Raw genomic sequence first — 13,710 nt, 5'->3', positions numbered from 1 at the left:
CTTAGTTAAAATGCAATTTTTTTCTTAACATTTCCCAGCTATAGTTGGTAATTGACTCCTAATGGACTCTGTCATGGTTGAAATGATGCTAGTGCAACAACAGAAACTGCTTCTCTGCCCACCCTGGCGTGCCTATCCACTATATGCCTGCAGACAGGCACCAGTCAACAGGCAATATTTAGGGCTGGACTCCCTCACCTTGGCATCCTCAGCATCTTTCCAGCCCCATTCTCCATCACCACCCTTTTTTCATTACCAACAACAACAAGCAGCTTTCTTTAAAGGGAGATATGCCAGCCACGCCTGGCCTTATCAGATCAACCCCCAAGGGAATTCAATGCACAAAGTGCCCAGTGATATTACATGGGGGGGGGGGGGGGCAAAACAATGTTTTAAGGAAGTGGTGGCCATTAGGCACACTTCGTCAAGCAGTAACTGTCTAGCATTCACTACTTCTCTCTCCTCCCTGCACAGACCCTTTTGGAGGACAATGACACAAGTGCTCTCTGTTCACAAGGTGCAGGGACAGGAATTCCCAGGGTCTCACTGGAAACATCTGAGATTTTGTAACAGCCCTTTCCTACTGAAGGTGCTGAATTTAGTTCAGTCCACGCTGTCCTCTTTCCAGAAAGGGAAATCGAGGTAACATCAAATGTGAACTGAAACCTGTGTTCTGGGCTCCTTAGACTTTAGCTCAGCTCAGGGAGAAGTAAGAAGCAATAGCTCCCAGAATACAAGAGGCCCCCAGCAGGGCTGCTCTGATCACAGCTGAGGATCTGGAGAGGGGCATCTATTGAGCTTGGGGAGATGCTGCTGGGACCCAGGAGTGGGGAAGGAAAGGGAAACCTGGACTACAAAAAGAAGGCAGGTGAAAGACAATGGGTTTGTGGGACAACCCTGCACAGCAGTACCAGAATCCACTTGGGAGAAGCAGGGAGATGGATGCTTCTCCCTGCCACAAAGCATGAATGGCTGGCATCATTTCATTCCATTTCTCAGGGAGGGAAATGGAAACAGGACTTAAACCAGCATTTTTCAAATAGGAGAGAGACAGAAAGCACACCAGAGCACTCTGACAATGGCTGCCTTAGACCAATCTGCCTTCCAAAAGATGTAACCGAAAAAGCATCTGCCAGAAGGCAGCCAGCAGCTACTCCCCCCAGAAGAGCTGAGGGCCTGATCCCAGTAGGATTGCTGAAGGAAACACGTTACCCAGCCACAGCATAAGCTGAGGAAAGAAAGGAAAAAAAATAATAATAATTAAAAAAAAGACATGTTTACAGGCTTCTCTGTCTCCTTCTTCTGTGGCAGCTTCTTCTTGGGAGCCTTGCGCTCCGCACGTCTCTGCTCAGTGGTGGTGTCAGCAGCTGTGATAAGCTTCTGCAAGTCTTGGGTTCTCTTTTCTCTCTCTTTCTTCCTGGTTTCGATTTTGCGGAGCTCCTGGATGAGGTATTCTTCTTCTGCCACCTGCAGACCAGAGCACGTAAAGGCAATCAGAGCAGCAGGGAGGCGTAGCAAGGCAAGGGGGCCATCTACCGATAACAGCTCTGCTCTGGGCCAGCCTGGGAATAACTTTAAGCTCCTCTGCCTAGTATCTTGGATTTGCAGAACACATTATGCTTCATAGCCTTGTCCTGCATCCATGGCAATGCCAGTCTACAAACTGGCAGGTACCGTATCACAACATCCATGATGCACCTTTCAGTAGCACCCATAAATGGTTAATCCCACCTCCAGACAAAGAGACCAAGAGCACAGATAGAAGGGTAAAAGAGCCCAAATATACTGTAGTTGCAAATGCAGTGTTGTGAAAAGCTGGCTCCCCTCCTCAAACATAGCATGTAGAACCTAGAGCAGCTATGCCTAGTATCAGCACACCTGTCAACGCGGGAGGGACAAGCAGAGTCATTACACATATGAACTTGTCATTAGAGGGAACTACTAACAGAAAAGGATGTTCTCCCTCAGCCTTTGGGGAACACACAGTTCCTTAACCTCTAAACCCTGGGACTGTTACACAGCTTCAACAAAGAGGAGAGCTAAACATGCGGATTTACAGTCTTTGATGTTTTCTGGCAAGATTTTTACTCTCAAGGAAATAATTCTCTGCCCATGGGACTTGGGGACTCATAAGGACACTGATCTGAGAATTTCTTTCTATTCAGAGGACTAGTACAGTAAGTGTCACAGAGAAGGTGTTAGCAGTTACCAGAGACCAGAACTCTGCTCACCTAGCCCTCTCTCTTGTATAATCAGGTTTCTCAGTTATTGTCCTTTTGTATCCCTTAGAAAGACATGAACTCAACAACAAAAGCAGTACTTAAGTGTTGCTCTTTTCTTGTCCAGTCTTTCTTTCCCTTTCCCACCCTCTGGTCTATTTCACTTACCTACTGATTCAACTTATCATAAATCTTTTGGAGCAGTGTTGCTCTCTTCCTCAAGTTACCTGCTCAGGTGTCCTATTGTACAGCCTTTCTAGTTGTTCCTTTCTTCGCCTCTCATGGCCAGCATCAAAGACTGGGATTTTCAGGTCTGTGCCCGGAGCTGCACGAATATTAGCCAGCTTGGCACAGATGTGATAATATCGTTCCTTCAGGTCCTCCACTGATCTCTTCTGTGGAAGACATCACAGGAGGACAACATTATGGAAGAACCAAGCAAAACCTTGTGCAGTAGCCAGCTAAGAACCACTGGCTGAAGGATGTCAGCTTTGGTATAAGACACAGTGCCTGGGAGGAAGATCAGCAGGGAGCCTTGCCAGTCCTCGTGGAACCACAGGGAAGGGGGAGTTTCTCAGTGAACTGCATGAATCAAGTGTCATGGGTTCACAGCTACTGCTTTAAAAACACCCATCAGTGTCGAACAATACAGCCAAGGGTTAGAGACAATATAGCAGTGAAGCACTCCCAGATAAAAGGATGCAAAGATAGTTGTCTCGAGAGGAGAAAACCTGCCAACAGGAATCTGCGACAAACGCACAGGAGGCCTCCTCTGAGCTGCTCCACACAATGGCCATTCAAGTCATAACCAAGAAGGTATCAGCTACAACAATTCATTGCCCATTGTTACAGGGAGTCTGAGCTGTGTTCCCTCACTCCAAGCACTGGAGGTGTTTGGACTGGCCCAGCTGGGCAGACTCTTGTTATTTTGCTTTGCCACAGGCTCTTCACATGAGCATTTCAGAGGGCAACAAAAAGTTCCAGCATTTGGACCTGTTCTGTAGGAGTCACATCATTCCTCCACGCCACCAGGAGGCATGGAACCAGCAGTTATAGGAGATTTATGATCATGACACCAGGGTTGCATCTTCAGACCACTAATGGTCCCTGCTTCACAGCAGAGATGACAGAAACCTGCAGCTGGTCAGACCACAAGTCAGGAGCAGCACCAGGGAAAAATCCTAGACCCCAGGGACCTTAGCAGATCCTTCTCCCAGGGCCTAGACTGGAATCCAGGACACTTATGCTGCTCAGATAAACTCCCCAGCTGCTTTATCTTCAAGGAACAATGAGTTGCTCTCCTGGCAGGGGCAAACCTTCTAACTTTCTAATAAAACACAACAGGGAATGAGCACAAGTCACAGTGGATTTAATTACAAACAAAGCAAGCAGCAATGCCCTGTGCTGGAAATTCAATATTCCTTGCTGCCAATAATTCATTATTTTCCCCTAATTAAGTTGATATAAAGGGTAATTTGGTCTTTGCAGTGCAGCAAGCCCTGCACGTGCCGTAGCAGCGGTTTGCTAGCAGCACCTTGGCCCCCGGGACTCACCTTGAACTGCTGGTGATCATAGCGGTCATGAATCACTACAAAGCGCAGATCAAAACGCCGAGCCAGGTCAAAGAGGTGGTCTGTCTCAGCTTTGGTCCATGCATCATCATGGAGATACATCTGGTACTCCTGCTCCGAGTAGACAGGTACCTGCACTGTCTATGCAGAGAAAAGAAAAACATGGTAGCTCTCTTGCAGCACTGCCCTTCTCACTGCCAGCTGGTAAGGGCCGAGATACTTGAGCCAAGAACAAGAGCAGTGCACTGACAGGAAGGGGACTCCCAGGATCCTGAGCGACATGCCCTGGTAGGAAACATGACGAGCAGGCAGAGGACTTAATAAGGAGCAATGTGTGATCTCAGGGCCACAAACATGACGTTCTGGGGAGCCTACGAGGAACTACTGCCTGGGAGGCTGAAACCTATTTCAGGTGGCTGACACAGGCAGAGGTCAGCAACCCACATCCTGACTATAGGTTTCAAAATTATCAGGCTAGCATGACAGTGAAAACAAGGTTCAGCCAGCCTCCCTGCATTCCTCCCATATAGCAGCACCAATACCTTGACATAAACTGCTCTGACAGTCGACTCTTTACTTGGCTTGGGACACGCTTACTTGTACGGGAAGAACAGGAAAGGCAAGGAGCAGTACTTCCTAGCCTTTAGCACACCTTCTGCTTTGACACACAACCCACTTCTTTCATGTTTGGTGCAGACAGTGCCATGAAGATATGAAAGGCTGGGTGCTGTACAACTGAGGGCCATAAACTTGGCAGACAACTTTGTCCCTCCCTTCCTCATCCACCCTTTCTCCAGCAGAGCCACAGGGCCAAACGACAGTCCAACTCTGAGTGTCCCAGGTGCCTAAAAGGCCAAACCCACACCACTGTCCCCACCCTGGAACTGCTCTGCAAGGGCTCTATTCAGAACACAAGTGTCACATGGCTACTAAAGGAACAGTAAAAATACTTACTGTATTAGGGGAATTCCTAGCGCATGGTAAAGCAAAAATGAAAACAAGCCTGTGCTTTCCTCCCTTACCACCTCCCACCATTCCTGTAGTGAAACTTCACTCAGCCTGAGGAGGTCCTGCCTCCACAAGAAAACATCTTGTGCATTCGAGCAATGCACATGCTTCAACACCTCTACGCCCTCCTGAGTCCTACACCAGAAAAGTCATCCTCATGAACTCCATACAGCTCAGAGGAGCATTTCTGAGCCTCCAAATAGCAGCCTCTTTTAGGTCTACTGCCCTTCTTCCATCACGTAGACACAGAAGCTTTAAAGGTGAAGCATATCTCTTGGGGATGCACTGCACCTCAACCTTCAGGTACCACTTCCATCAGGAGAAAAGCCATCTTACTAGACACGTAAGAATGTCCTATGTACATCATGAAAAAAAATATTTTCTAGAGTAGCATACATACATGAAAAGAGCCAGCAGGGCCCTCTGCAGTGGGTGGAAGGGAAGGTGGCAGATGCCTGATCAGAGAAGAGAACGGGATAAGAGCAAAGAGCAGTCCCCAAAACGCTTCCTCAGCCCCACACATGGCTGCGCAGGTGAGAACTGCAGAGAAGTGAGAAGGTGGGAACTCATCAGGTGGAAAGCTTGACCCAACCACGGGATGACTGTAAGTTCAAATGCAACATGGCCATGAAAATGCAAATATGACCCCCCGAGAGGGATTTCCAGCAGAAACTGGCAGGGTTGCAGTTGCACAACAAGACCTTGGCAGGAATACCAACTACAACTCTACTGACCCCTGTTCAGGAAAGATGAACTGAAATGGGAACAAGTACAGAGAAGAATGAGGATGAGTAATGGGGTGACGAGCTTGTCTTCCCACAGCAGACTGGAAGAGAAAGGAGCCTAGCAAATGAAGTCTGAAAGGGAATCTGACTGCAGGCTTCAAGTATGCTAGATGGAATGAAAGGAATACCCACAGGAAGAAAAGAACAACCGAAATAAGGACAAAGAAATTGGCTTGCAAAGAAATGCCAATTTAACATGGAAAATTTAACCTGGAAATGAGAAATGGAGCAGAGACAGTCTGGAACAGCTTCCCAAGGAAGCACGGGGGCAGGAAAATCCAAGTGCTTTTCAAAAGGAACTTCCTCAGTTTATGAAAGGGACTGGATGGTGCAGGACCTGAAAGAGCCAAGAAGAGGAGTCAATGGCCCAGAAAACCCCTCTCAGTCCTACATTCCACACTATAAACTCACACAATGATGGGCATTAAATTAGCTGAAACTGCTCAGGAAAGATCCTGGAGCCATGAGATAGTTCTGTGAAAACATCAGCACAATGCCTAGTAGTGGTGAAAAGACAAACTGAACAGTAAAAATGATCAGGGAAATAAAGAGAAACACAGCCAATGTACAAACCCACCATGCTTCCATAAGTGAAACACTCACTCCTAGTCCACCCATTTCAAAAGAAAGGATATTTGAGAACAACAAGGGTGAGACAGGGCACAGAAGGGCAGATGTCAAATTACAGAAAACACAGTACATAGGAAGGACAGTTTGCTACATCATGTAACACAAGATCTCAGAGACACCAAATGAAACCCCAAGGCAGTTTAAAACGAACAGAAGAAAGCACCTTTGCGCACCATACAAAATTAACCTGAAAAACTCATTACCATGGGATATTCACAAAGCAGCTTTCTGCCCTGAACATACCTAGCAAGAATTATTAAACACAAATTCCAAGTTAAGAAATCCTTAAGCCAAAGACCACCAGAAGCTAGGAAAAAAGCTCTGTATTTACCCCATTCTCATGCTCTTTCTCTAAGCCTTTACTAATGGTAGCCAGAAACAGAATATCGGCTGAGAGAGGCCTTTGCTCTGACACCAGTGAAGCTGCTTTTATATTCCTATTTCACACCCTGGATCAAGGCTCAGTGTACGCCGTGAAACCTAAGTTTATATTTTGGATCTCACAATGAAGAGAAGGGATTTTGTTTGGAGACTGGAAGCACGGAGAAAAGGCAAAGCTACCGAGCAGTGACGCAGGAGCCGAGTTAAAGAGCTTGAGCGACCAATAGGACAGACTACACAAGAAAATGGGCTCATGCCAAGGGGAGCGAGAGGTTCAGGCACAGGTATCAAGTATGTGAGAAGGAACCTACAGAAGAGTCTGGAAAAGTAAATAAAATTCCTCTGACATAGCAAATATCTGCAAAACTACTCATCATTGCCTTCTACCCTCTCAACCACAGATCCACAAGGGTAACAACTTGCTCCTAATATTATGTAATTGTGCATGTGCAGAGGTCTGCACCACTAATCTAAAGGTTGCAGTCTTGCTGAAGGCTCTTCTGTCTGTCAATTCACAGTACACGATAAAGTTAAGGAAACGAGAATCGTGTAATTACAACACCCATGTATGGCCCCCTCTGATAAACTCGGTTGAACTCAGCCAAAAACTGTTACAGCAGTAGAGTCTTAGAGACAATTACACTCCCAAAGTTTCACTCAGACAGCTAGGTAGGTGCCTCGACTAAGTGAGTCATGCTTCAGACTTCCACCCTAGACATCAGAGAAGAGATACCACAGGAGGCTCTTACCAATGTCCCAGCAAGAGGAAAAGCATCAGTCAGAGCTTGAGCCTTCTTACATATAAGGTCAACCAACCACTTAACTCTGCAGGAAGCCAGGCTTTGTTAGAGCTGATGCTCTGTGGGTTACAAACTTAAAATGTTGTATACAGTTACGTGCAAGCAGAGCTTTTGTGGAATCATGTTAGCACATACTTTTTTTTCCCCCTTTAGATTTGCATCATGAAGGGGGTTAAATTACATTAGGGAGGTACCCTAACTCTGCTCCTTCCTAACTTTGGAGGTTCTGTCTTTGGAGGTTCTGTCTTTGAAGTATAAATCTTGATGTAGTTTTCTTTGTGCATACACATGAAAGCCCCAACCACTCAAAGCAGATACATCTGGGACAAAAGACAGCAGGAGATTACAACAACACATTGTGACAATTTAATGTAAGATGCAAAGAACAGGGTACTGCACCACACTGATACCACAGGAGCAATTTCAGAGGGAACGCAACGCAATTCAGCATCTGTGCTGGAATCCGGCCAAGAGGCTGCAAGCCAGCTTTTTGGCCATGAAGCTCAAGCAATTTTTTTCATACTGGGCAAAATAACAAGACTTATGACTTTAATGTCTCACTTGGAATAGAATCTCTTTTACTATCCAGAGCCTGTAATCAGGGGGAGGATGTTGGTTAGGAACTGAATTAGATGGCAGAGTGCCTCCTTACCAAATCAATGACTCCACACCTGAAACACAGGGGGCTCTAGCGAACTCTGACCACATACCAAGCCAGCCCACTTAGCTTGAACGATCTGGAGATATCATAGTCTGTGGTCACATGGCTGCAGGCCATGCTGCAATTTAAAATGCAGTTGCCAAATCTAACTCAGCCTTCACTTGTTGAAAGAACCAACCTCCCGTCTGGACGTTCAAGCAGCTGACCAAAGGGTGCTATTTATATGCTAAATATAAATATTTATATTTATATTTCAGTTGCTATTTATACACTTTTGTTTGAAAGTGCTCCCACTTACTTTATTGAACCTCGCAAAAGGGTAGTCCTTCCCTTCCTCTGCTGCTCTCCTCCAGTGGTAGAACATTGCTCCATCTTTTCTCGCTGGGTTGGTAAAAGGCATCCACTTCCAAGGACGGACTTTCTTTGACCCCAGTTTTGCCTTCACTGTTCGATAACCCTGAGTTGTATCACTTGGCAGCAGCGGAGGTGCATCCCTGTGGCGGAGAAAAGCACTGGCTGACAAGAAGCTAGAAGCAGCCCAGTACAAACCCAAAGAGATTTCAGACTCAAGAGTGGGATCTGCCACCACGATGTTTAGGGTGGGAAAATCTGAGTTTAAGCTTTATTCCAGGTTTTGCACTTCCCAGAGTGCAATGCTTCCCGCATCAGAGGACAGAATACACAGCATGGATGGGTTTGAACAGAACCATCTGGAAAGCAAACTATGCAAAAGACCTTTGAGGCAAAGGCACAATCCATAACAAGCTAAATACAGGCTGCAGTAGAACTCTTTTTGCAGAAATAAAAGCAGGTGCTATTGCCAGTTGCGAATAAAAGAGAATTAGATACAGAAGGGTAAAAACACTGCCTTGTCTGCCCTAGACTATTGTGCCTGTACCTAATTCATTTCCTACACAGCGCCAACCCCTCAAATTTAGAAGAGAGAAGACAGACACTGTCCATGACTGTCTAAGAGAGAAGGACACGAGCACAGATCAAGCACAAAGGGAAATCAGTCTGGGAAGTGAGACTGTCTGTGGTTTCAAGAGGATGCTGCCCTGCCACCAAAAGCCCATGCTACCCCACAACCTGCACAGATGACCATAAGCTCTTACTTTTTGTCAGAGTAGAGGAGTGCATAAACTTCCCGGTGCATTCCCTCCGGCCTCTTAAATGTCAATGTCTCTGAAGATTTCTTGGATTTTTTCTGAAACAAAAGAATTGCATTTTAGATTCAGAAGTAGCAATCCCAAGGAACATTAAACTACATAACCTGGTGCCCTGTGATGGTTTTCACTTTCATCTGGTTTTAGACACCTCAAATTTCTCCAGGAAAGTGCCTGTTCCTGGTGGAAGACACTGACAGACAAAATGTGCCCACTTTCAGTGACAGCACTCACCAGTACTCAGACACTTCTTGTTGCTGATAACACACACTTAAATTCTAAGTTGAACACCTGGCTGTAATTTTCAGGGGCTGGTGCACTAAGTGTTTTTTTACCAGGTAAGCATGGTCCTCACGTGAAGGTACTAATGCATTTAATTAAGTGATTCTCTACCTTTTAGAGAAGATAGTAAGAAATGTCTTCCCACCCTCTCTTAGTTTTTGTCACTTTGTTCTGCAGCAACTTCAGTTTTTACCAGTTGTGATCAAGTCCTTGCAGTAGCCCCATGACAGAACTACTCGTATCACCTACAAAAGTCATCCCCCGTTCCCAGCTCCGCTCTCCCATTTATACAGCAAGTAACTCTTTTTAACATAGTTTCTTCATACTAGGAATTCAGTGTAGACAACTCAATCTGGCCCCTAAAACCTTGTCAGAACTGATGGTTTTTAAGACACAGTCCACTTCATATCACATATACAAGTTTATAATAATCAGCTTTGGATTCAGGTAGATACAGTAACAGCCATATTAACAAGGTACACTTTATTTAAGTGGGCCAAGTTTACCGAGTAGTCCAGAGCATTTGGTCTAACTGTACCATCTTTATTACTACTAACCATGTCACTGCTTTTAAGTACTTGTTTACCATACTGCTACCAACTTTTAAATCAGAATATTTTGCAGTAGTAAAACTAACACTGTATCATAAATTGTACTAAATCCATAGTCACCTTTATCAAGCAAATTCAAAATCCCATTAAAAAAAATAATAATCTATCAGCTTGGACTACAACTACTTTCCATAAAACTTCATGACAGACATTCATTATATTAGCACCTTTTCACTCCTAATCAAACACCTTTCTCCTAACGTGTCCATCACTTTGCCCAGGAGCAATGTAAGGCCAACCAAGGCAGTTACCCATAGGTCACCACACACCCTGTTTGAACACTGGCTTCTGGAATTCCCCCAAAGTTCCCAGATTTATTAAAAGTTAATATCAGCAGGCCAGAGATCAGCTCAGCCAGCTCTTTTAGGAGTTGAGAACAAATTACTTAGTCCTGCTGATTTAAATGTTTTTATGCCTAGTAATTTTTATTTTAACATTCTCAGTCACTAATGGACTGGAAAGTACTTCACGATTCTCTTGTGATTTAAAGACATCAATCTGTTTCTTTTTGTCATAGTTTAACCCCAGCCAGCAACTAAGCACCACGCAGCCACTCACTCACTTTCCCCCAACCCAGTGGGATGGGAGAGAGAATCGGAAGGAAAAAGGTAAAACTCGTGGGTTGAGATAAGAACAGTTTAATAGAAGAGAAAGGAAGAAACTAATAATGATGATGATGATGATAATAATAATAATAAAATGACAATAATAATAAAAGGATTGGAATATACAAAACAAGTGATGCACAATGCAATTACTCACCACTCGCCATCCAATGCCGACTTCGTTCCTGAGCAGCGATCCCCCCCCGCCCCAAGGCGAACTCCCGCCAGTTTATATACTGGGCATGACATCACATGGTATGGAATACCCCTTTGGCCAGTTTGGGTCAGCTGTCCTGGCAGTGTCCCCTCCCAACTTCTTGTGCCCCTCCAGCCTTCTTGCTGGCTGGGCATGAGAAGCTGAAAAATCCTTGACTTAGTCTAAACACTACTTAGCAACAACTGAAAACATCAGCGTGTTATCAACATTCTTCTCATACTGAATCCAAAACATAATACTGTACCAGCTACTAGAAAGAAAATTAACTCTACCCCAGCCAATAACAGGACACTTTTCTAACTGAGAATAGATCTATTTCCTGAGCAAGTGCTGTGCTATTATTAGCAATTTTGCTCTCTCCATGCGATACCTTTCGTTTGATTTAGTTTCTGTACTTTGTAGAAATTCAGAATGTTTCACTCACAGCTGCAAATGGCCTCCTGCACTCCTATTCCAAAACCTCTCACTGCATATTCCCTTCCCCTCTCTTTCCACTACTGTAAATTTGAGGAGAAACCCATCTTATTCTCTGCTGCAAAAAGAGTACTCCTTCAGCTCTCTGCTAGCTAACAAACGCATCTAAATCAAAGAACTCGCAACTCCAAACATTCAGCAGCACACCATTGCAGGCTGAATCCAGCCAACAAACTGCTCACCGGACACACTATTCACCAACACAGCCGATAACTGGCGATTTTAACATTTCACCCTTTAAATTACTGAAACTCATCAGTTTTCCATTACACCAATTATACTATGTGTCCTATCCCCAGCAAGGCAGTCATGAAACCACTGTGCTTCTCTTCAGAGACAAACATTTCAGTGGGGGCAAAGACAGTCAGGAAGTACTTTCAGGAATGGAGTGGTTGCATATGTTTGGTTTTGGTTTGGTGTTTGTTTTTTTTTTTTAAAACAAATCCACAGGCTTTACTCCAAATCAGACCATCTCCGTACCAGACAGGTCCTGGGGATTTCCCTCCCCCAGCTCATTTCCAAGCACCTCTGCATCTCAAAACTACTCATGAATCGATCTTTCCAACACCTTGCAAAGGATGGGACAGCCAAGAGCTTGCCCGAATTTAAAATACAGAAGGCAACAACATACCGTAGCGTATTACAATACAGAACACAGGACATGACGGCATACATCCTTAACAGAGCTTACCAACTTGCCCACATTCCCACAGGCAACACATCCCAGTTCTCCCAAACCCCAGCCACACACCTTCCCCACACGGGGACTGCTGCCATGGTTTGAAGACATTTACCGTTCAATCAAGTCAGATGGTTTTTCCTTCTAAAACAGGACTGTATTATATTATTTCCATCTGCTTGGGGGCTAGATGGTAAACACGCCTCACACTTACTCCACATAACGGGAATTTTAGAGACAGCTAAAAATGTCCTGGGGCCAGGCTCAGCTCACCAGAATGGCACTTACACAGCTCCAGCTTAAATACCACCCCAAACGCCACAGCACAGTTAACTAAGAATCCAGGAACCCAGGAGTGGGGCCCTGCAGGCATCTCCAGATACTCCCAGGAAGCCCCAAAATAAATGGACTATAGTAGGAACATGCTTTATTCTATCTTTTTTCCAGTATTCACCCCAGACACCACATGCAAGGTCAGTCAGTGCCTAGAAAACAAGCAGCAGCCCCTTAGAGCATCGCAGTTCACCTTATCCGAGTTGATGATATCCTTTTTGTTGATGGTGCCCGTGTTCTCCGACTCTACGCCGCCCAGCTCCAGGATGTCCCGCACGTCTGCGCCCGTCGCCATCTCTCCGCCTGCCTGCTGGCCTTCGCCGCTGGCCTGTCCGTCCCCTCCAGCTCTGGCGGGGTGGAGAAACCAGGGGGGCCAGGGTTAACGTCCACCTCCCGCGGGGGCTATCCCATACACACACAAACACGCATATATGTACATATATATAGGCACACACATATATCCACACGCATATATATATATACACACACACACATATACCTACATATACATACACACCCCCCACAGCCGCCTCCCCATCCCCCCCAGGCCCAACAACGGGGCCTTGTACCCGGCCGGTCCCGGGGGCCACGCACGCTGAGCCCGCGGCCCGAAGCCCCGCAGCGAGGCCCCGGGAAGCCCGCGGGAGGACGGGCGAGACGAGGCGCCGCCGCGGGGACGCAGCAGCGCCGAACCGAGCCGGTCCCGCGCTCACCCACCGGCGCCGGCTCCGCAGCCACCGGGACGGTGCGACCCACACAGGGACCCGGGCAGCGCCACTTCCGCTCCCGCCAAGAGGCGCCCGGAAGCGCCCGGAGCCCTTTGCGGGACGCACCACAGGAGGTGGCGGGGAGAGGTGGGGGCGGCGGGTTCGCGTCCCGCTCCCGGCAAGTCGCGGCCGCCCCGGGCCCGGCGCTGCCTCCGCCGCGGCCTCGGCGGCAACACCCGCCCGGGACCGACGTACCTCCTTCCCCGCGCAGGGCGGAGAGCGCGCTGCTAGGCGGGACTCGCTCCCGCGCCAGGAGGTGGCAGCACAGCCGTGCTCGGCCCGGGCCCCACGGGTGTCTCCGAGGCCGGCCCGGGGCTACCCCCCACCTCAGCCCGGCCCGCGGCCGGGGGTCGCGCCGTGTGCGGGAGAAGGGGGCTGCAGGGCCTTCCAGGGTGCTCCCACCCTCGCCCCCGGGTTGCCCGAGGTGACGAGGCAGGGGTGCCCGTTCTCCCGGGGCCTTCGTGATGGGTCCCTGGGCTCTGCTTCGGCCGGGGACACCGGGGCTGTGGGGGCTGCTTCAG

At 47.2% G+C, this 13,710-nt stretch overlaps 1 protein-coding gene across 5 annotated transcripts in view; it reads right to left on the bottom strand.

Annotated features, from left to right (window-relative positions):
• Positions 1 to 13,199, bottom strand: part of DMAP1 (DNA methyltransferase 1 associated protein 1) — a 64,037-nt gene extending 50,838 nt beyond the window's left edge. For 3 of the 5 annotated variants that reach the window (XR_012652092.1, XM_075039289.1, XM_075039287.1), the window contains exons 1-6: positions 12,616 to 12,769; positions 9,171 to 9,262; positions 8,354 to 8,549; positions 3,773 to 3,931; positions 2,447 to 2,614; positions 1,282 to 1,467 (exon numbers count right to left, since the gene is read on the bottom strand). Coding sequence is in view for 4 of the 5 variants with exons in the window: in XM_075039289.1 (XP_074895390.1) it covers positions 1,282 to 1,467; positions 2,447 to 2,614; positions 3,773 to 3,931; positions 8,354 to 8,549; positions 9,171 to 9,262; positions 12,616 to 12,717 (903 nt within the window). In the remaining variant the exon portion in view is untranslated. Of the gene's footprint in view, positions 1 to 1,281; positions 1,468 to 2,446; positions 2,615 to 3,772; positions 3,932 to 8,353; positions 8,550 to 9,170; positions 9,263 to 12,615; positions 12,770 to 13,135 lie in introns of those variants that run through there. The other 2 variants (XM_075039285.1, XM_075039286.1) reach the window with 2 other exon arrangements.
• Between the last annotated feature and the right edge of the window lie 511 nt (positions 13,200 to 13,710).

The sequence above is a fragment of the Buteo buteo genome, chromosome 10 (genome assembly GCF_964188355.1).
Source record: "Buteo buteo chromosome 10, bButBut1.hap1.1, whole genome shotgun sequence".
Classification (NCBI taxonomy): domain Eukaryota; kingdom Metazoa; phylum Chordata; class Aves; order Accipitriformes; family Accipitridae; genus Buteo; species Buteo buteo.
Note: the sequence above shows the minus strand (reverse complement) of the source record. Positions and strands in the feature narration are given on the sequence as shown.